Source organism: Pseudorca crassidens, chromosome 1 (genome assembly GCF_039906515.1).
Source record: "Pseudorca crassidens isolate mPseCra1 chromosome 1, mPseCra1.hap1, whole genome shotgun sequence".
Lineage (NCBI taxonomy): Eukaryota > Metazoa > Chordata > Mammalia > Artiodactyla > Delphinidae > Pseudorca > Pseudorca crassidens.
Genome location: NC_090296.1, coordinates 93,789,279 through 93,811,216, shown reverse-complemented (window position 1 = coordinate 93,811,216; position 21,938 = coordinate 93,789,279). Strand labels below are relative to the sequence as shown.

Sequence of the window (21,938 nt, the reverse complement as noted above, 5' to 3'; positions counted from 1 at the left end):
ACAGTGCACTGTAACGGAAAGATCCCGCATGACTCAACAAAGATCCTGTGGGCCTCAACTAAGACCCAATGCAGCCAAAAAAAAAAAAAGATTGAAAACCTAAATGTCAGAGCCTAAATCATGAAACTCTTAGAAGAAAATGTAGGTGTAAATTTTTGTGACATTGGATTAGGTGATAGTTTCTTAGATACGGCACCAACAGCAAAGGCAACAAAAGAAAAAATAGACAAATTGAACTTTGTCAAAATTTTTAAGTTTTGTGCTTCAAAGTACACCATCAGCAGTGAAAAGACAACTCTCAGCATGGGAGAAAAATTTTGCAAGTAATATATCTGATAAAGGACTTGTGTAAAGAACTTATATCAATAAAAAGACAGCTCATGACAAAGCAGTTTTAATCTTTGGTGTATGTTTATACTCAAGAGAAATGAAAATGTCTACACAAAACCTTGTACACAGATGTTGATAGCAGCGTTATTGATAACAGCCAAAAAGTGGAAACAACACAAATGTCCTTTGGATGAATGGATTAATAAAATACGATTTATCCAAAAGTTGAATATTGTCTGGCTATAAAAGGAAGTATTGATATAGCCTACAACATCCCATGGGCCTTTCAATTCTGTAGTAACTGTGTATACACCACAGTGCAAAATGAAGCTGGATAGACTCGGATTCTTATTCTTGCTCTGCCACTTATTCCATGACTGACCAACTTATTGAGCAAGCCTATTTGACAATATTTGTCTCATATTGTGAAGGTGCAGTGAGTTAAGTACTCAGCAAATAAAAGTACTCAAATAATAGGTCTCTTCATGCTACCTTTTGTTCTCTTGGAAGTTCTAATAGGGAGAGGAGGGTATGATGAAGAATAGAGAACATTCTGAGAGTGATTTTTCTCTTTATAAAGGAACTTATTATCTTGTAGCTTCTTTTGTTAGTATAGTTAAAATATCAGCACATGCTTAAGAGACATGTATATGTGTATAATGTGCTCAAAGTGTATGTCTTTTCCATCATCATCTCAACAATTGAAGGCACTTTTATGTTATCCTTTAAGACTTTAAGAGTGAGATTAGGAGAAAAAAAAAAGGATGCAAAACGTTGCCGTAAGTACAAAGGTAAAACTAAAACATCAAGAGAATTCAAGTCAAGTAACCATACAAGTGTAAGTGTACGAAATTCAAAATAATGGAGAATTTGTGGGAAGAGTTGAAAGCACAGAGAATAAATCTAAGTGGTCAATAGACTGTGAGTTATCTGAAGGTAGAGACTTGTATTTTATTCACTGCTAAACACCGAGCACAGAGACTGGTACAAAGTAGAGTCACAATAAATATCTTCTAGATTAATAAATGAAATATAATAACTAATAGGCATTCCAGATTAAAAGACCTAGAAGAGAGGAAATAAGTGAAAAGACCTACTTAATGCCACATTTTGGTCACTCTGCAAATGAGCAAAAAAGTAAGTATACAGGGCTTCCCTGATGGCACAGTGGTTGAGAATCCACCTGCCAAGGAAGGGGACACGGGTTCGATCCCTGGTCTGGGAAGATCCCACATGCCACGGAGCAACTAAGCCTGTGCGCCACAACTACCAAGCTTGTGCTCCAGAACCCGTGAGCCACAACTACTGAGCCCGTGTACTGCAACTACTGAATCCCACGTGCCTAGAGCCCATGCTCTGCAGCAAGAGAAGCCACCGGAATGAGAAGCCTATGCACCACAGCAAAGAGCAGCCCCAGCTCGCCACAACTAGAGAAAGCCCGTGTGCAGCAATGAAGACCCAACACAGCCAAAAATAATTTTTTTAAAAAAAGGTAAGTATACAAAGGAGAGAAAAATCATTGACATAAGAATTTTCACCTGTCCTATAGTATCTAGGAGACAAGAAAGCAATATTGTTAAGTGAAAAGGGGGAGCTTGAACCCAGCTATTTAATGGCTTTCTCAGAAAGTTCACAATTTTCTTGGAAAATATTAAGGATAAACTCAAGCAAAAAGAAAAAATCTAATTCTTGCTTCAGCAGCACATATACTAGAATTGGAATGATACAGAGATTAGCATGGCCCCTGCACAAGGATTACACACAAATTTGTGAAGTGTTCCATATTTTTCCCCTCAGACCCCGGCCATGCCCTCAACCATGGCAGAGATTGCCATTGCTCCTAGAAGAAGCCCAGCTCCCTCAGGGCTCCTGCTCCAGCCCCTTGGGCCCCGGACTCGCCCCCCTGATGGCAGCAACCACCACTGAACCAGGAGAAGCTCTAGCTTGCAACTGACTCTAGCCCTTCCAACCCCAGCCCTACTTCCCACCAAGGAGGCAGCTGCCGATGCACCCCAGGAGAAGACATGGCCCCTGTTCACTTCATGTCCTGCTCTCCCACTAAAGCCACTGGCCACACACAGACTGCATAGGGATGTTCCCATACACCATGAAGACTGGGATAGGTAACTTTCACCTAATTTCATAGAGGCAGAAAATCAAACAAAATGAGAAGACAGGAATATGTTCCAAACAAAAGAGCAAAATAAAACCTCAAGGGGGGAAGAACCCTAATAAAATGAAGGTAAGTAATTTACCTGATAAAGAGTATAAAGAAATGGTCATAAAGATGCTCATTGAACTCAGGAGAAAAATGGAGGAACTCAGAGCTTCAACAAAGAACATATAAGAAACATATAAGAAAGAACCAAACAATAACTGAAATGAAAACTATACACTGGAACGAATTAATAGCAAATTAGGTGATACAGAAAAACGTACAAGTGACCTGGAAGTTAGAATAATGGAAATCACCCAATCAGAACAGCCAAAAAAAAGAAAAATTTTTTTTTTAATGATAGTTAAAGCAACTTCTAGGACAACATAAAGTGTACTAAGGTTCACATTATAGGGATCCCATAAGGAGGAGTGAGAGCGAGAAAGGGGCAGAAAATGTATTTGTTGAAATTACGGCTAAAAACTTCCCTAACCCAAAGAGAGAAACAGATGCCCAGGTCCAGTAAGCACAGAAAGTCCCAAGCAAGATGAACCCAAAGAGAGACCAAGACATACCATAATTAAAACAGCAGAAATTATAGAGAATTTTAAAGGCAGCAAGAGAAAACAGAGAGGTACATCCAGGGCATCCCCCATAAGGCTATCTGCTGATGTTTCAGCAGAAACTTTGCAGGCCAGAAGGGAGTGGCATGATATATTTAAAGTGGTGAAAGGAAATAACCTATAACCTCAGATACTCTACCCAGCAAGGTTATCATTCAGAATTGAAGAAGAGATAGTATGCCTGACAACAAAAACAAAGAGTTCATCACCACTAAACTGGCCTTAAAAGAAATGTTAAAGGGTCTTCTTTATAAAGTGAAAAGGAAAAAGCTATAACAAGAAATAAAATATATGAAATGGAAAATCTCAGTGGCAAATGCAAATAACAGTAAAGGCAGTGGATCAACCACTGAAATAAGCTAACATGAAGATTAAGAGACAAAATTGTAAAATCAGCTGTAACTACAATAAACAGTAACGGGATAGACATAAAGATGTAAAATATGACATCAAAAACATAAAACATGGTGGAGGAGTGAAAAATGGAGATCTTTTTAAAATGTATTGAGCTGAAATGACTATCAGTTTAAAACAAGTTGATATAAGTCGATATATATGAACCTCATGGTAACCACAAATCAAAAACCAAAAATATATATGCAAAAATTAGAGAGGAACCCAAACATAACACTAAATAAAATCATTAAACAACAAAGAAGTGACTAAGAGAAGAGAACAGAAAAGAACTACAAAAACAACCAGAAAACAGGTAACAAAATGGCAATATGTACCTACCTATCAATAATCACTTTAAATGTAAGTGGACTAAATGCTCCAAAAGACATAGGGTGGCTGATTGGATTTAAAAAAACCAAACAAGACCCATCTGTATGCTGCCTACAAGAAGCTCACTTCAGAGCTGAAAACAGACTGAAAATGAAGGGATGGAAGATGTTCCATGCAAATGGAAACAAATAAAGCTGGGGTAGCAGTACTCATCAGATAAGGTGGACTTTAAAACAAAGTCTATAATAAAAGACAAAGAAGGGCATTATATAATGATAAAGTGGTCAATCCAAAAGAGGCTATAAATTCGTAAATGTGCGCCTATCTGAACTTAATATAGGAGCTTCTAAATACATAAAGCAAATATTAACTGACATAAAGAGAGAAATTGACAGTAATACAATAATAGTAGAGGACTTTACCACCTGACTTGCATCACTGGATAGATCATCCAGAAAAAAAGTCAATAAGGAAACATTGGCCTTAAATGACATGTTAGAACAAAAAAGCAGAATACACATTCTTTTCAAGTACACATGGAACTTTCTCCAGAGTAGATCACATGCTAGGCCATAAAACAATTAACAAATTTAAGAAGACTGAAATTATGTTAAGCTTCTTTTTGACCACAACAGGATAAAACTAGAAATCAATTACAAGAAGAGGATTGGAAAAACAAACATATGGAGACCTAACAACTTGCTACTAAGAAAAACCCCAATGGGTCAATGAAGAAATTGAAGAGGAAAACAGAAAATATCTTGAGACAAATGAAAATAAAAACACAAATTTTGAAAATCTATGGGAAGCAGCAAAAGCAGTTCTAAGAGGGAAGTTTATAGCAATACAGGCCTAACTCAAGAAATAAGCAGAATCGATAAACCTTTAGTCAGACTCATTAAGAAAAATGAGAGAGGGCCCAAATAAACAAAATTAGAAATGAAAGAGAAGTTACAATCAATATCACAGATAAGATATACAATCATAAGAGAATACTTCAAATAGTTGTACGACAACAGACATTTGCAGGACAGACCCATGTTTTTCGGGTTCTTCCCATGACAAAGTATGAGTGGCCTCTGTAGGCATTACTGGCCTCTGTCGGAACACTTGCAATCTACCCACGTGTGTTAGAATTATTTTCCCACACGTCTTTGCAGCCTGTTCCCACTGAAAGTCCGCTAAGACTTGCCTACAATTGCTGACAGCCTCATCCCAGCCCAACACTTGTACACTCACTCTCAGGCTAAAAAGCCATATTGCTTAGTTTCTGGTGCAGTTTTAGTGAACTTAAAGCCATCTGAGAAAAGAGACCAAAAAAAAAAAAAAAGTAAACCATCAAAATCAGAAGCAGAAAATAACAGGGAGAGCCTGATTCCTTTCTTCCTCTCTTCCTTCGTTCTTTCACACTTTAGTCTAAAAGCCATAGTTGAGACCAGTCTAGTTAGGTCTCATATTGTTGCAGGGCAGCAGTGACTTGATGTGGGGTGTCAGAGAAGCAGGGTAAGGATGGTGTCTGTGTGTAGTGTAATAGGGTGGGGATCAGGGGTGGCAGCAACAGGAGATAATTTACATGCATAGGGGTTGATCAAATAAGGAAACATATTGAGAGTAATGGGGGGCTGTGACACTGTAATAGTGTGAGTATACCTAGCTCCCAGATCTTCTAAATACTGTTCTCCTCTAACAGGAACCAGGGCTCTTTGAGAAATGGCTGACTTCAGGACTGGGACAGGGACAAGACAAGGTAAGTCTGGAAGACCTTGCTGTACCAAAAAGTGCCCAAAGAATGATGGGGACATGTCAAATGGGTACAGAAAACATCTTGAAGGGCCTTCTGCTGGCTAATCTTGAGACGATTTGTACATCAGAAATAAATGATAATAACAGATTCTAATCCAGTGAATAAAACAGAAATTCATGAGTCCACCATGATTAATTTTTTAAAAAAAACAAATGAGGAAAAGATAAAACTTCTCTTTATAGTAGAGGATCAGCTAATGAATGTAATTGGAATAACAGCATTAGGAAATCACCACTTGACAACCACCATAGTGATAATTAATCCAGCTAAGCAACATTGATTAATGTGTGAAAGTTTGATGAAGAATGGACCATTTACACTGTCTCTAAGTCCTCCCCACAAAATACTGATTACAAAAAGGAAAAGTAACTACATTGGAGAAATCTGGAAGGCCCCACTTTATCTGAGTGATTGGAGTTAACATTGCCAGTGCTGGGACAGATCAAATTGTGTTGCACCTAATATGATGCAGTAAGAACACAGCATCACTTCTGTGATATTTGTATTACAAATGCATGAAGTGAATCTGATCATGAGGAAACATCAGACAAACCCAAATTAAGGAGTATTCTTCAAAATAACTGGCCAGTAATCTTCAAAAAAGGGCCAAGTTCTTGAAAGTCAAGGAGATATATAAGAACTTTCAGGTTGAAGGATCCCAGAGAGATGTGATAACAAAATGCAATATGTGATCTCAGCTAAGCCATGCCCGGACTCCGACCTACAGAAACTGAGATAATATTGTAAATGGGTGTTGTTTTAAACCACTAAGTTTTTGGTAATTTGTTACACAGCATGGAACACTAATCCATGGGTGATCTTAGTCATGCACATAGATACAAAAATCTTGAACAAAAGATTAGCAAATAGAATCCAGCAATTCATGAAAATGATGCTATATCACAAGTAAGATAGGTTTCTCCGAGAAATAGAATATGGGTTTAATATGTGACCATCATCAATAGTTAACCATGATAACAGAATAAAGAAGATAGAATCTCATGATTACCTCAAAAGATACAGAAAAACCTGATCACATTCACAATCTATTCATGGTTACAACTCTCAAAAAAAAAAAACTATGCCTTTAGTAAGCATCACACTTAATGGTGAATTATACAAAGCTTTTCCTCAGTTCAGGAATGAGCTATGGATACCTACTATCCCACTTGTATTCAATGTTTTACTAGAGGTGCTAGCTAGTTCAAAAGATAAAAAATAAAAAGCATAAGAAATTGGAAAGGAAATAATCCAAAGAACCTAAATAAAAATTAGACTTAAGTAAGTTTATAAAGGTTCCTGGATACAAGATCAACATATGAATATGAATTGTATTTTTACCTCCCAGCATCAAATTAAAATGAAATTTTAGCAAGACTATATTGATTAGGAGAAACTGAAGGTCTTGGGAGAACTTCACTGACAAAAGGAGCAGGATGATAGGATTCACGTCCTCCAGAATCACCACTGTGGTGACTTCAAGAAACTCCTCTGTAAATAGGCTGCAAAGATCAAATAGCTGCAAGAGTTAGCACCTCTAGTTGCCAGGATCCCTTATCCTGGTGTCAAAAAGTGATTATTCTTAATGTCTTTGTGTAGCCTGAGTATAAATATATAAATTTAAATGTATATGTATAAGCATTTGGACACACTATAGGCAAACTCTTAAGCACCTTGCTTTTTGACTTACCAGTACTGTACCTTGGAGATAAATCCAAATTACAAATATGTCTACTACATTCTCATTTTTTAAACTTTTTAGTTTGAGATTATTTCAGACTTACAGAAGGATTTCAGGAAGAGGATAAAGAACTCCAATATACCCTCACTCGGATTCGCCAATTGCAGTCATTTGGGCTGCATCTGCTTCATATTTGCTTTATCACTCCTTCTTCCCTCCTTTCCTCATGTGTGTCTGTGTCTGTGTGTGTTTTCCTGATCCATTTGAAAGCAGGTTGCATAAATCATGCCCCTTTATCCCTAAATCCTTCAGTGTGTATTTCTTAAAAACGACATTATCTTTAATAAACAGAATACAGTTTTACAAAATTCAGATATAAAACTATTCTTATATAATCCATATTCAGATTTCATCAGTTGTCCCAATAATGTCCTTTTATACTATTTTTTTTCCTGACCAAGGATCCCACCCAGGACTGAGTATTTGTCTTGTTTCTCTAGTTTCTTTTTAATCTGAAATAATTCTCAGCCTTTTTTCTTTCCTGACATTGACAATTTTGAAGAGTTTTTTCCTTTTGTTACCTCATTCATTTTACTAGATGGAGAGCTGAGAAAAGATGAATTGGCCCTAATGGCTCTTTCTTTACCTACTCTCTACAGATTCTAAGTTAGCTCAGAGGAAGAACATGTTGGTATTAGCTCCGGAACTCCAGAGGCTCCCCCTTTCTAACAAGGCCACTTCCTCGACCAGGTTGCCATCACTGCTATTGGTCACATGTATTCTCTGACCCCTTTTCATCTAGACAGAGCATTGGGTAGGGGTTCTTTGCAGGGGTTGGGGGGTCCCTCTCTATTGAAGTGCTTTCTTTTTTTTTTAACATCTTTATTGGAGTATAATTGCTTTACAATGGTGTGTTAGTTTCTGCTGTATAACAAAGTGAATCAGCTATATGTATACATATATTTCCATATCTCTTCCCTCTTGCGCCTCCGTATCCCACCCCTCTAGGTGGTCACAAAGCACTGAGCTGATCTCCGTGTGCTATGTGGCTGAAGTGCTTGCTTGCTTTTTTTTTTTTTTTTTGAAGTGCTTTCTTAAGCACAGTTCTCTGTGAAGAAAATGAGAGCTCAGGAGCTCATGTGTGCTTTGCTATTTCTCAACTTATAACTTCTTCTTTGATGAATAATTTTATTTGCCCAGTGTGGCATTAGGGGTGTGTGTGTGTGTGTGTGTGTGTGTGTGTGTGTGTGTATACCTCTTTTGCACTATAATTGATTGACTGTGAAGGGAAATACTCCAGTCTATCCCAATGCTATGCATTTTGGGAAGCAGCAAAAGCCATCTGCCTCTTTCCCCGGTGTGAGACACAGTCCCTCAAAGTCCCTGGAGTGGTGTGGTCACTGGGAAGCTGGATGAGTGCCCTAAGGGGGCAGAGTTGCCATAGTGTCCACTGATGTGGAGGCAAATCTTCTGTGTATGTGTTTGTGTGTGTGTGTGTCTGTAATATATATATACAAGAGAAACTTGGAAAGATGAAGAGAGGTTGTATGTTCAGTTAATTCTCTGAAATCTAATCTTTTAAGTTTTAAAGCAACCAAGTAACAGTATCTCAGGCAGCATTCTAGAATTTTGAAGTGTAATGTAAAGGATTGTGATGTATGGGAAATCCAAGTTGGAAGGTACCTGAAGTACAGATGAAATCAGTTTGCAGCTACTGAAAGTAGGAAGGAACATGTAAGTTGTTTATTACAAACAAGAAGAACCAAAGTAACAGGCTTGGAGAAATGAAGTTAAAAGGATTAGATGTAGCTCCTGAATAGAAGTGAAAGACCAACGTCGTTTCACTAAAATGGCTTCACAACAGCCTTTCACTGCAGATGACTTCGGTATCTACTGTGTCCTGTGAGCCTCTGTCTACTACGGTTTTCTAGATAAGTTTAGCTGGGCTGGGGTGGGGTGCGGGGAAGCCATGCTTAAAGGGGTCATGAGGTACATGCCGAATTTTGAATGGATTCCTCAGGGTTGACCCATTGGAGGTCTCCCAAAGGGAAGGGATGGGAAGATGTTATTTAATATCTAGCCAATAGTTATTCCTAAAGAGTGACAGCCCAGGGCCTCCTGTGACGTTGGTAAATAAAAGGGGAAATGTCCCTCCGTGTAAAAGCGAGCACTTTTCAAACTGGCAGAATCGTAAGTAGAGGTACTGACATGAGGTAGCCGTCTCCTGGAGTCCCAATTTTAGATACTACGTGGAAAGAAAACCTAAAAGGATGAAGATATTGGGCTGCCTGGTGCAGTAGCCAAATTACAAAAGGAAGCTCTGTGTGGAAAGAAGAGGACCCTCTCCTCTGTGCAGGTCTGGTTGATCCACATGGACACACGAATTCCGTAGCTACTGTTAAGGACATCCTGGATCAGTCATTTCTTTAAAGAAATTTTTTTAGGTTACCATTAACTATGTAATCTGTGCCTCGTTCCTTGCATTGTTTAATCCTCACAATCCAACAATCCTATAAGGCAGGTAACACTATTCCTGTTTTATAGATGAGAAACAGACATGAGTCCCAGATCATGTAGCTGGTAAGTGACCATCAAAATTTAAACTAAATGCTCTTTCTCTCCCCCTCTCTATGTATGTGTGTGTGTTTATATATGTATGTATTATATATACATATATAACATACACACATATGTATGTGCTCTTAATATATGTATATATTCTCTTAATATGTGTATATATTATGCTCTCAAATGTATATATGGCATATATATGTATATACACACACATATATACTCCTAATATTTGATATATAAATCCAAATAACTCTTGACAGACAGATGATGGGTAGGTAGATACATAGATAGATAGATATCCCTTCTCTCTGTGTGCCACTGCACATGCCTTAGTATATTACCGTGGGCAAATGACGAAACCATTTATTTACACATGATATCTCACCTGTAAAACAGGATTTAAAAATAACTGTACCTACCCCATAGAATTGTTGAAAGAATTAAATGGGAAAGTTCATGTTAAGTACTTAACATAGTGTCAGGTCAATACAAGATAGCTATTGTTATTAACTACTATCTATTATTATTATTACTGGTAATAATAATTAAATTACTTGCCCAGCAAAAAAGGAAATACTTTGGTATTTAGAGAGGAAGTCTGCATTTTAACAAAGCAATTCTAGGTCTCTGAAAGGCCAATTTTTTCTGTCCTCTTGCTTTGGTTTAAGGAAGAAACTTTATCTCTGCTTATTTGGCCGCAGGCACTGTTCAAAGAGTCCCAAACAAAGTAATGCAATTTTAGACTCCAAGTCCGAATACTTCTGTCTTTAATAGGGAATGTATTTGGTGGAAGTCTTATGAAGGACTCTTCTTTGTGTCATTAGGTTGAGATGGCCTTATTTCATTTGTACGTATTTTGTTTCCTCAAAATGCTGTCCTTTCTTTCCATGTGGCACCAACACAGCACAGAGTGCACAGATCACTATGACCCCTTTCCAGTTAATGAGGCTGATGAGAACCAGCCCCATTTCCAGGGAGTGACTGGTCTGCAGAACCTGGGCAACACATGCTACATGAATGCCATCTTACAGTGTCTCTGCAGCATCTCACCGCTGGTGGAATACTTTCTCTCTGGAAAGTACATTACCGCTCTTCAAAAGTAAGACAATTTGCCATCCCTGCAGCCGGGCCCTCACCCCTGCTCTCCAAGATGCGGTTAGGGAAGGGACCCTCTGGAGTCCCTATGAAGGGCTAAACCAGTTAGGAGAGGCTGCAGTGCCCCAGATCCCATTTCTAGGGTGAGTAAAATGGGAAGGTCAACCAAGAAATGAATGAAGCTTTGTTTGGGGTCTGATGCCACATAATTAGCCGGAATCATTTCCCTTCCTTCTTCCAAGGGATTGCAGTGAGGTTGCCACTGCTTTTGCCTACGTGATGACAGACATGTGGCTTGGAGACTCTGACTGTGTCTCACCAGAAATATTTTGGTCAGCTTTTGGCAAACTCTACCCAGCATTTATGAAAAAGACGCAGCAAGATGCTCAGGAATTCTTGATTTATGTCCTGAATGAACTTCATGAAACTCTGAAAAAGGTAAGTAGAATTAATGGCCTTGAAATAGACCTTTAGCTCTATCAGCAACTTTCACTTTTCATTCTTTTATTTGTTCAGTCAGTATTGCCTACTCTGTGCTGAGCACAGGTGCTGGGGTCACTATGGGGAACATTCAAGTTAGTATTTGAATGGGCCTGTATTTCCCAAACTTAGCTGTTTATCGGAATCACCTGGGGAGATTTTATGGCACAGCTTCTTAGGCCCTTTGGTGTTATTGAATTAGAATGTCTGGGTTGTCTTCTGGGAAAACTCACTTGGGATTTCCAGTAATCAGCAGGTGTGGGGACCACTGGTCTAGTTCCCTTTGCAGTAACATCTGCATTGACTATTTTTTAGAGTGAAAATTACATTTTTTTATAAAAATATATTCCTCATGAGGTATAATATATAAAATTTACAACTTAAAACAAGTGTCCTTGGTAGCTACAAACTCGAGGAAATATTAAGCTTGGTGTAAGGTGAAAGGACAGATCTGTAAACTGCAGTTTCATCTTTATACTAAATGTGCCTAACCTGAGTTCTTCACTGGATTAGGACATACATTTAATAAAACATGAAATTGCCAGTTACTAAGGAGGTTGCCTTTATTTATAAGACTTAATACCTTCAGCCTTGATCTGAGACCCACACTCTCCAAAGATATGCCCTAGATTTTATGCAGTGTCTTTGTGCTGCTGTTAGCTTACCTCATAGCCAGGAGACACTTATCATGAAAGACCACAAACTATTACTGTTAATCCCTCTCATCTGCAATCCTCAGCTCCATTTTTAATTTTTACTGAGATATTCACAGCAGCACTTTTTTTAGCCAGAGGGGAGGGTGATGGTCAGTAAAAATCACTGAGGTCCTCATCTGCAGCCAGTCTGAAATAAATAGCGTTCTGGTTCTCAAGGTTAAACTTGGAGTTAGAGGCATCAAACTACTGTCAGGTGGAAGACACGGGCAGGTGGGTGTGATGAAAGAAGCAGCCAAAGCGGAGCCTTGTGCACAGTTCCAAAGCGTAGCTGACTGTGGAGCTAAAGCACCTTCAGAATGTATATTCTGCTGAGGCTGTAGAATCACCAGTCAGGGTATGCTCCCGGAAATACTGTTCCTGAGCATCAGCTAGATTCAAATCAGGCTACAAGGCTAGTGAAATTGGGCTGCCCTTGGAGTTTAAGATTTGCTCTTTAAAAAATTCTTTTCTAACAATAAAAGAAGAGACTAAGGAACGTAACCTGAAGGGACTGGAGGAGAGATCCAATTCCTTTATCTTACCTCTAGATCAGCTTGCATGACAAGAAGCTAGTTTGCAGCTTACCCTCTGCCCAGGAAAAACTACCTGCAGGACCCTATATCACATTATCATTTACTGTCAGTTTATGGCGCCATGGATATATGTTTTACCAGGGTTAGGGTGTCCTCGTTCCTCAGGTTCACTTAAAGAGGCAAATAACTGAATTATCAGAAATCACACATATTATATGCTCTTAAGAAGATCTTATTCTGTTTATTTTCTGAATCCAAAACTAAGTGGTTTTGGGTAGCATTCTGTTAGAAAAATCAGGTCATTCTATTAAAAATATTTTGAGAACCAGTAGGTGATTTGGGGTGAATTTGTTCCTTTATTCAGTACCACCGAAGAAGATCATATGAAAAAAGATCTATTCCGAGATCCTGCAGGAAGATGATTGCCAACGAGTCCTCCATCATCACCCGGCTGTTTGAAGGGCAGCTCAATTATAGCATCATATGTTTAAAGTGTGAGAACTGTACCTACAAGAATGAAGTCTTCACCGTCCTCTCCCTCCCCATTCCATCCAAATACGAGTGCTCTCTTCAGGTAGGGATTCTTACTCCATGAGACTTCTTTTGTCTTTCTCTACCCCAACCCTGGGTTTTCCCAAGGCTGTTTCCTACATTTTCTAGTATGAGGGGAGCTACTTTATAACTTAAAAAAATTGGAAACCCGTGATGAGAACGTTTTGTAGAAAAGTGACATACAGCCAAAAGTTACTATGAATTCAGATGTATCTCTAAATGTGCTCAGTGAAAGAGCCTCACTGTAAAACTGGAAAGATGGGTGGGCTTTATTCAGTCCATTGAGATGGCTTGGCGCATATAGGGAATTTATACTTATAAAAATTTTATGGCCCTTTCTCATCCCAGAGGTCTGTAGGTACATATTAGGAAATGACTTTGACTCTTATTCTTGAGCTCTTATGTTTTGGACAAAAGCTGAGGCATCTGGGGAGAAGATAGAATGGAATAGTGCCTTAGTTTACCTCTCGAGTTTTCTTTACCATAATACCAAAAGTTAATCTGTAAGCGGAGGAGTGGTGGGAGTCGGGGGCAGGGGTGGGTGGAAGGTGGCAGTAAAAGCCAGGGAACTGTGAGGAGGGAGGGAGCAATAAGTTTCCTTGCAGGAAAACACACATTTATATTTTTCTTCTTAAATTGCTAAAAGTCTTGAAATACCAGAGTTAGAGAAAATAATCCTACTACTTATTCAGAACTGGGCTTTGTTCTCAGATCAAACTGCTAAACACTACTGAAGATGAATTCCAAAGCCTCTAAGTGAGGTGCTGGCAATCTGTGCTCGTCTTCCTCTTTAGGTTAATGGTTTGCAGAGCGGGGAGCCTGGCTGGTTGAGGATGTCTCCTGTGGGCATGAGATCTAATTCTCTCTGTTCTGCTATCTTTATTATGGGCCACCCCCACATACAGGGATACGGTCATTTTTCAGTCCCCAGATCATTTTTCTGATGAGATGAATAACTTAAAGTAGCTGCCTGACTTGGTTAGTGGAAATTGCATAGTTGGTATTATTCTGAAACAAACCAGAAATGTTAAAATGCTGATTCAGAGATTAGAAATGAGATGGACATTTGGATCTATTTCAATAACTCAGTGAGAAGGCAGCACCTCCTTTGCCAGGTGGACTATATCCAAGCTGCAGCTTGCGGCGCTGGCATCTCTTGGACTTGGAGAAAAGCACAGAGAATTACATTTCCGCAGCTCTTTCAGAGTTCTAATATAGACAGGACCCCAGGTTGAAGTGGATTCAGTTTGGTCACCAAATGCTTCTTCCCTCAACAGGACTGTCTCCAGTGTTTTTTTCAACAAGACACACTGGCCTGGGACAACCAAATTTACTGTTCCTTTTGCGAAACCAAGCAAGAAACAGCTGTGAAGGCCAATATTTCTAAAGCACCAAAAATAATTGTCTTTCACTTAAAAAGGTATGGATTTTAACATTTTGTGAGAAGATTTTTTTTTTTTTTTTTTGCGCGGTACACGGGCCTCTCACCGTTGCGGCCTCTCCCGTTGCAGAGCACAGGCTCCGGACACGCAGGCCCAGCGGCCATGGCTCACGGGTCCAGCCACTCCGCGGCATGTGGGATCTTCCCGGACCGGGGCACGAACCCATGTCCCCTGCATCAGCAGGCGGACCCCCAACCACTGCGCCACCAGGGAAGCCCATGAGAAGATTTTTTGAACAGCTTTATGATGATATAATTCACATACCATGCAATTCACCTATTTAAGTGTACAATTCAATGGTGTTGAGTATATTACATTAATTTTTTAAAATCTGTGGTAAAATATATGTAACAAAACTTGCCACTTTAAGTATATAATTTCACTGGCATTAATTACATTCACAATATTGTGCATCGATTTTCCAAAACTTTTTCATCACCCTCAACAGAAACTCTGGAATCATTAAGCAATAACTCCCCATTCCTCTTCCCTCCCAGCCCCTGGTAACCTCCAGTCTACTTTCTGTGTCTATAAATTTGCCTGTTCTGATGCTTCATATAAGTGTAGTCACACACCATTTGTCTTTTTTGCTGGCCTATTTCACTTAGCATGTTTCCAAGATTCATCCTTGTTGTGACGTGTACCAGAAGTTCATTCCTTTTTATAGCTGAATAATACTCTATCGTATGTATGTACATCATATTTTGTTTGTCTATTCAACTGTCGATGGACATTTGGCACTCACTTTGAGTGCTTTTAAAAAATAAATTTCCTATAAAGATGTTATAAAATAAATAAATAAATTCCCTAGCTCCACCCTTGGGGATTCTGTTCGCACAGGTCTGAGGTGGAATCTAAGAATCACTATTTAAAATTTTAACACCCCCCCCCCCACCGCGCTCAGTTATTATTTTTATTTTTTTTGTTTTTGTTTTTGTAGTCCGCAGGCCTCTCACTGTTGTGGCCTCTCCCGTTGCGGAGCACAGGCTCCAAACGCGCAGGCTCAGCGGCCATGGCTCACGGGCCCAGCCGCTCCGCGGCATGTGGGATCTTCCCGGACCGGGGCACGAACCCGTGTCCCCTGCATCGGCAGGCGGACTCTCAACCACTGCGCCACCAGGGAAGCCCTATTTTTTAATTTATTTTTGGCAGCATTGGGTCTTAGTTGCTGTGTGGGCTTTCTCTAGTTGTGGGGCGTGGGTTGCGGTGTGCAGGCTTATTGTGGTGGCTTCTCTTGCTGCCGAGCACGGGCTCTAGGGCACACGGGCTTCGGTAGTTGTGGCTCGCGGGCTCTAGAGCACAGGCTCAGTAGTTGTGGAGCGTGGGCTTACTTGGTCTGCGGCATATTCCCGGGCCAGGGCTCGAACCCGTGTCCCCTGCATTGGCGGGCAGATTCTTAACCACTGCGCCACCAGGGAAGTCCCAGTTTTTATTTTTAAAAGTTACAGATCTACAGAAAATTTGAAAAGGTATATAATGAATACCCATATACCCTAGAATCTTCATTAGTTGGGGCCACTTTGCCACATTTCCTTTTGTTCTTCCTGTCTGTCTGTTTCTCCCGCCAGCCCTCCCTTCCATTTTATTAGCTGAACTGTCTAAAGTAAGATGCAAACACCATGGCATTTCATGCTTAAATACTTCAGCAGGTATCACCTGAGAATAGGACATTCTTCTACATAATCACAACATTATCATATAGCCCAAGAAATTTAACAATAATTTTATATCACCCAAGATACTGTCCATATCTAAATTCCCCCATCCCCAAAATATCTTTCATAACTTTTCTTCCAATCTAGCATCCAGTCAAGGGTCATACATTGCATTTGGCTGTCTCTTTAGTCTCTTTTAATCTAGAAGACTCCTTCCCTCTTTTTTCATATTTAAACAATTTTTTCTCATTTTGAGTTTGTTTAGATTATGTCACCCATCCTGGATTTGTCTAATTGTTTCCCCATAGTTAGATTTAGGCTAAACTTTTTTTTTTTTAGCAAGAATTTGCCATAGCTGATGTAATGGACTTGTCATTACATTACATCAGGAGGCAGATAATAAAAGTTTGTCCCACTACTGGTAATGTTAATTTGATCACTTAGTTAAGGTGGTGACTATACGATCTCACCATTTAAAGGTATAGTAGTTTTCCCCTCTGTAACTAGTATCACTCTGGACTCGTGGATATTTTTAAACTTAATTGGTTTAATATGCATTACTATTATCATTCTCCTCCATGCTCAAATTGTTCAAAGTTGGCCAGTGGGATCCCCTTCAAGCCAGCTCCTGTGACCCCATTAGTTAATTTAAGTTTACTTACATATATAAAATGTATCCTTCTTTTATATAGTTCTATGAATTTTGACAAATGTAATGTAACCATCACTGCCAACAGAGATTCTTTCCATCACCCCAAAAAGTTTTCTCATGTTCCTTTATAATCAATTCCTTCTCCCACCCTCAGCCCCTAGAAACTTCTGATCTGATTTCCATGTTTATTGCCTTTTCCTGAATGTCGTATGTTATACCAGATATGGCCTTTTGAGTTTGGCTTCTTTCACTTAGCACAATGAGATTAACCCATGTTGTGGAATGTAGTCATGGTTCCTTCCTTTTGATTGCTGTGTAGTATACTCTTTTATGAATGTACCAAAATTGTTGATCCATTCACTAGTTGATGAACATTTGAGTTGTTTCCAGCTTGGGGCAGATATGAATACAGCTGCTATAAATTTTGCGTATAGGTTTCTGTGTGGATATAAGTCTTTGTTTCTTCTGAGATGATACCTAGGCATGGGATTGCTGGGTCATATGATATGATAGTCCCTTAGTTTTTGCAAACAAGGTTTCTTGCTTTCTGGCACAAGAATATCTCAGCCTCACCCAGTAATTTCCCTTCCCCTGACCTAAACCAGCTGTTTTTCCAAAATGAACATAATTTATTCTTTAAAAAGCTCTGGGGTGATTCTGATATGAACTCAGATTTGGGAATTGCTGATCTGTATAACACATAGAGAATGTGACAAGATTTTCACAAAATTTTATCTTATTAAAGATATATTAAAACCTCCAAGTTGGAAAACAGGACACTGCGAAGACAGTGTGTGCTGAAATCAACATACGGAAAAGCTGAGTCAGCTTGGTTAGAGTGAACAGCATCAGATGGAGGGAAGACTTCTGGAAGTTATCAATGTGATTTCTACTCCCCCCGATGCTGAGCTTGGCTTTATCCCTTTCTTTTTCTCCCGCTGGATTGACTCTACCCTGTCTCACTCCCTGACTCAGGTTCTTGGCCCACTTCAGCCTCAGTTTTGGCTGTGGAGATTCAAATATACATAGATAAGAAAAAAATAATTTATGTATAAGTCTACACCAAATAATATTTCCAAGAAATTACTTTTAACTATACTTAGAACTTGTGAAGGTATGTGGACTTCATTCATGAGTGGTTCACAAACTTACTTTCTATTTTACACATTTATTATATCTCTGCAGGTTTGACATTCTGGGTACAATGAAAAGGAAACTGAGGACAGATATTCATTACCCGCTCACTAACTTGGACCTTACTCCTTACATTTGTCCAATTTTTCGGAAACATCCTAAATATAACCTCTGTGCAGTGGTGGTGAGTAAAATACTGAAACTATTTAAAGTAACACAGGTTTAAAGAAAACTGTAGAATTATCTGTTTGAATGACTACTACTTCTATCTCTCCCTGACTTCTCCTATACTGCCCTTTTTAAAACAAAATATAGAGCCTGAAAACTCCCTGCTTTGACCTTGAACAGTAGAGCAGTGAAAGAATACATCAAAGAATACAATGTCCTCTATGCTGCCTCCCCACTGTCCCTCTACTCTATAATACTACAGAGTATTTATTTATTAGTATTTATACTAATAAATAATACTATAACAATAGTAGAGACAGGCTATTTCAGATCTAGGGACATTTGTGAGCTGTGCTCTGGGGGCAGCAGAAGTCGGTTCCAGTAGCTTTATGTTGAATAATCATGAGCCCCTCTATGGTGAAAGCCCCAAACACTAGGTACACGGTAGTCATAGACTCACTACCTGTGTGCGTCAGTCCTAAGGAAACTCTGGGGGTTCCCTTTGGCTCTAAATCAACTGTCATCATTGAGGATTCCCTGAAGGAAAGAAAGCATGGAGTATAATTCAGACCAAATCATCTAGAACTTCCCACAACATCAACCACCCCAAGCAACAGGACATTTTCTGGGTTTCTGTTCTGGATCACAGTGTTAAAGATCTGCTTCAGAACATTCAGATTTCAGTTGAACCTGGAGGTCCAGTTGTGTCCAATGTCAGATGGGCGGGGCTCCCACTGGAGCCCAGTATGATTCACCAGAGCCCTCCAGTGTACTGAAGTCTAATTTCCCTTTTGGGCTTATCACTGAATTAATATAAAATGTTGATCCCACTGGTCTTTCTCTTTAACATCTCTCAGAACCATACTTCAAACTTAAAAAAAAATCCTTCTTTACTTTTTCCTTTTTACTTCAAACCTTCACATTCTCCTTTCTAATTTATCCTGCCCTTAAATATGATTTTCCTTCTCTCACTCGCCAATTTGGAAATCTAGAGTGACATCCTCTTCCCTATCATAATAAACTCTAATGTGAATTCCAAAATGATATGCCCCCCCATATTTTACTGTTTTAACATCTCATTATAAGTGTTTCTGCTTCAAAAAAAAATCCAAAAGCAGAATTTATAAAAAATTACGTGGTAATTATCTACAGTTACATAAAAAGAGTCACCCAAGCTTCCTATAAATTCTTAATCCTTTTAGTGTTTAAATTATTTGTTAACTGAAGGGTAAAAATTGGTTTTGAAAGAGAAATATATCTAGAATTTGCTGCAACTTGATGATTGATCAGAAACAAGAACTAAGCATCTTAGAAACTACGATGTATGGTCATAGGGAAAGGCCAGCCATAGCTCGGTTACTCAAGGTGTCGTCCCCAGGAGACACCTGTTAGAAATAAGGAATCTCAGGCTCCACCCCACATTTACTGACTAGAAACTTGCATTTTATCAAGATCCCCATGTGATTTGAATGCATATGGAAGTTTGAGAAGTACTCAGACCAGAAGAGAAGGATTACCTCCACACCACCCTTAACAGAGATTTATCCAGCTTTTGAATAAGCCCTTAAAGAGCTTCCTGCTTTATAAGGAAGGCTCTTTATCTGCCAGATTTGTTTGATTTATTTTACAAACATATAGTGCTTGCTATGTACCAAGCACTCTCCCAAGCACTTTATGAATAATCAATCATTTAATCCTTATGTAGCCCTGTGAAGTGTAGGCACTATTATTATCCCCATCTTACAGAATGGGAAACAGGAACAGAGGTTAAATAATCTGCTCCAATCTACTGCCTACAAAGGGCAGAGCCAGGACCTGAAGCCAGGCAGGCTGGCTCCAAACAGTCCTGCTCGCACTGCCATGTTATGCTGCCTCTGACTGTTAACTTGTCTCTCTGTATGGGGCACAAATCTACCTTCGTCCTTGTAACTCCTTCCATTTGTCCTAATTCTGTCCTCTGAGGTAGTAATAGTAATATGTGCGTGGCTTTTTGGTTAACAAATGCTTGTACATATGTGTTAGTTAAACAGAACACATTCTTCTTTCTTATACATGATGACCGTTCAAATATTTGAAAATAGTGATCATACACCAACAGTGTTTACCTCCTTCAACCCGTTTCAGATGATTGGTTTCTAGAAAAACTTTTTAAAATTATGAAATATTTCAGGCACAGAAAACAGAATACAGTAAGTGTGCACACAGATGTTAAGAATAGAATATTGTAGAAAAAATCAAGCCCCTGTGTATCTTTAACAACCTCACTCCCCCCCTTCTCTGTCCTGAATTTGGAGGGAATTATACCCATGCATTCTTTCGTATGTGTCTATACTATACTTTCATACTTTTATCACACATGTGTGATATAGTGTGTTTTGCGTGTTTTATAAATCTAGTATCATTAACTGTACATATCCTTCTGTAACTTTTTTCCTCAGCATTATTTTTATGATATTAATCCATACTGATATATTAGCTTTAGTGCATACATTTACCTGCATTTACTAATTCGTTGTGTCTATTTATTTATCATTTCTCCTGTTGCTGGACAGTTAGGTTGTTTCCAGCATTCTGCTCCTACAACTTTGTATAATGCATTGTCATGTGCTAACACATGAAACTATATATACGTGTGTGTGTGTGTTCTCCCAGATCACATTTTGAAGATAACTGACCTGAATCTCTCCTTTAATCTATTAACATAAAACACTTAATTTCTTTTTTCTTTGCTAAAAATGTTTTCACATTTTTTGTATCTATTTTCACAGTCGAGAAACTAACGTAACTTTCTCATACTGTTCTTTTCTGGTTTTGTCTTGAGGATCAGCCTGTTTCTAGCCTCATAAAATAAGCTGGCCATTCTTTTCTATTCTTTGGCACAGTCTGCAGAAGATAAAAATAACTTGTTTTTTGAAAGGCTGGTAGAATTAAACAAAAAACCTATCTGGTCCTGAAATTTTTATTCTTGGTGGGTGGATTTTAAAATATTTGCTCAGTTTGCTTTAGCCAGGATGAGACTATTTCAGGAGTTTCTGTTTCTTCATTTTTGAAAAAATAAACTTTTTATTGAGATAAAACATACATATAGAAGAATGCAAGACATGAATGTAAAACTCAATAAATTTTCGTAAAGGTAACCTGCCCATGTAACCAGAAAACTGTTCAAGTAGAATATTACCAGCACCCTAACTGCCCTTGTGCCCCCTTCTAGTCCAGGAGACCACTGGCTGCTGACAGAATAGGTTTTGCCAGCTCTTGTGCTTTATAGAAATGGAATCATACTGTGTGTACTCTTTTGTGCCTGGTTTCTTTTACTCAAAATTATGCAACATTCATTCATATTGTTGCATGTATTGTAGTTTGTTCCTTCTCATTGCTGTATAGTATTACACTGTGTGAAAATACTACAAATTGCTCTACCCAAAGATCATGAAGACACTTACCTATTCTATCTTATAAAAGCTTTCTTTTACTTTAGCATGGTTTAAAAAATTATATTGAAAACTTCCAACTTTTTACATTTTCAAATTTATTGGCAGAAAATTGCTCACATTATACTCTTGACATTTTAATATCTCTATTGAATTCTCAGTTCTCCCTTTATTGTTAATATTATCTGTGTCTAATCTGTTTTTTCTT

At 38.7% G+C, this 21,938-nt stretch overlaps 1 protein-coding gene and 1 pseudogene across 4 annotated transcripts in view; both read left to right on the top strand.

Annotated features, from left to right (window-relative positions):
* Positions 1-2,019: 2,019 nt before the first annotated feature.
* LOC137207230 (U6 spliceosomal RNA) lies at positions 2,020-2,119 on the top strand (annotated as a pseudogene).
* Positions 2,120-8,663: 6,544 nt separating this feature from the next.
* USP50 (ubiquitin specific peptidase 50) overlaps positions 8,664-21,938 on the top strand; it is a 36,677-nt gene continuing 23,402 nt past the window's right edge. The window contains exons 1-6 of one of the 4 annotated variants that reach the window (XM_067746787.1): positions 8,664-9,221; positions 10,798-10,992; positions 11,231-11,426; positions 13,061-13,270; positions 14,526-14,668; positions 18,183-18,315. In XM_067746787.1, coding sequence (XP_067602888.1) covers positions 9,169-9,221; positions 10,798-10,992; positions 11,231-11,426; positions 13,061-13,270; positions 14,526-14,668; positions 18,183-18,315 — 930 coding nt within the window. In that variant the 5' untranslated portion in view covers positions 8,664-9,168. Of the gene's footprint in view, positions 9,222-10,438; positions 11,132-11,230; positions 11,427-13,060; positions 13,271-14,525; positions 14,669-18,182; positions 18,316-21,938 lie in introns of those variants that run through there. The other 3 variants (XM_067746769.1, XM_067746760.1, XM_067746777.1) reach the window with 3 other exon arrangements.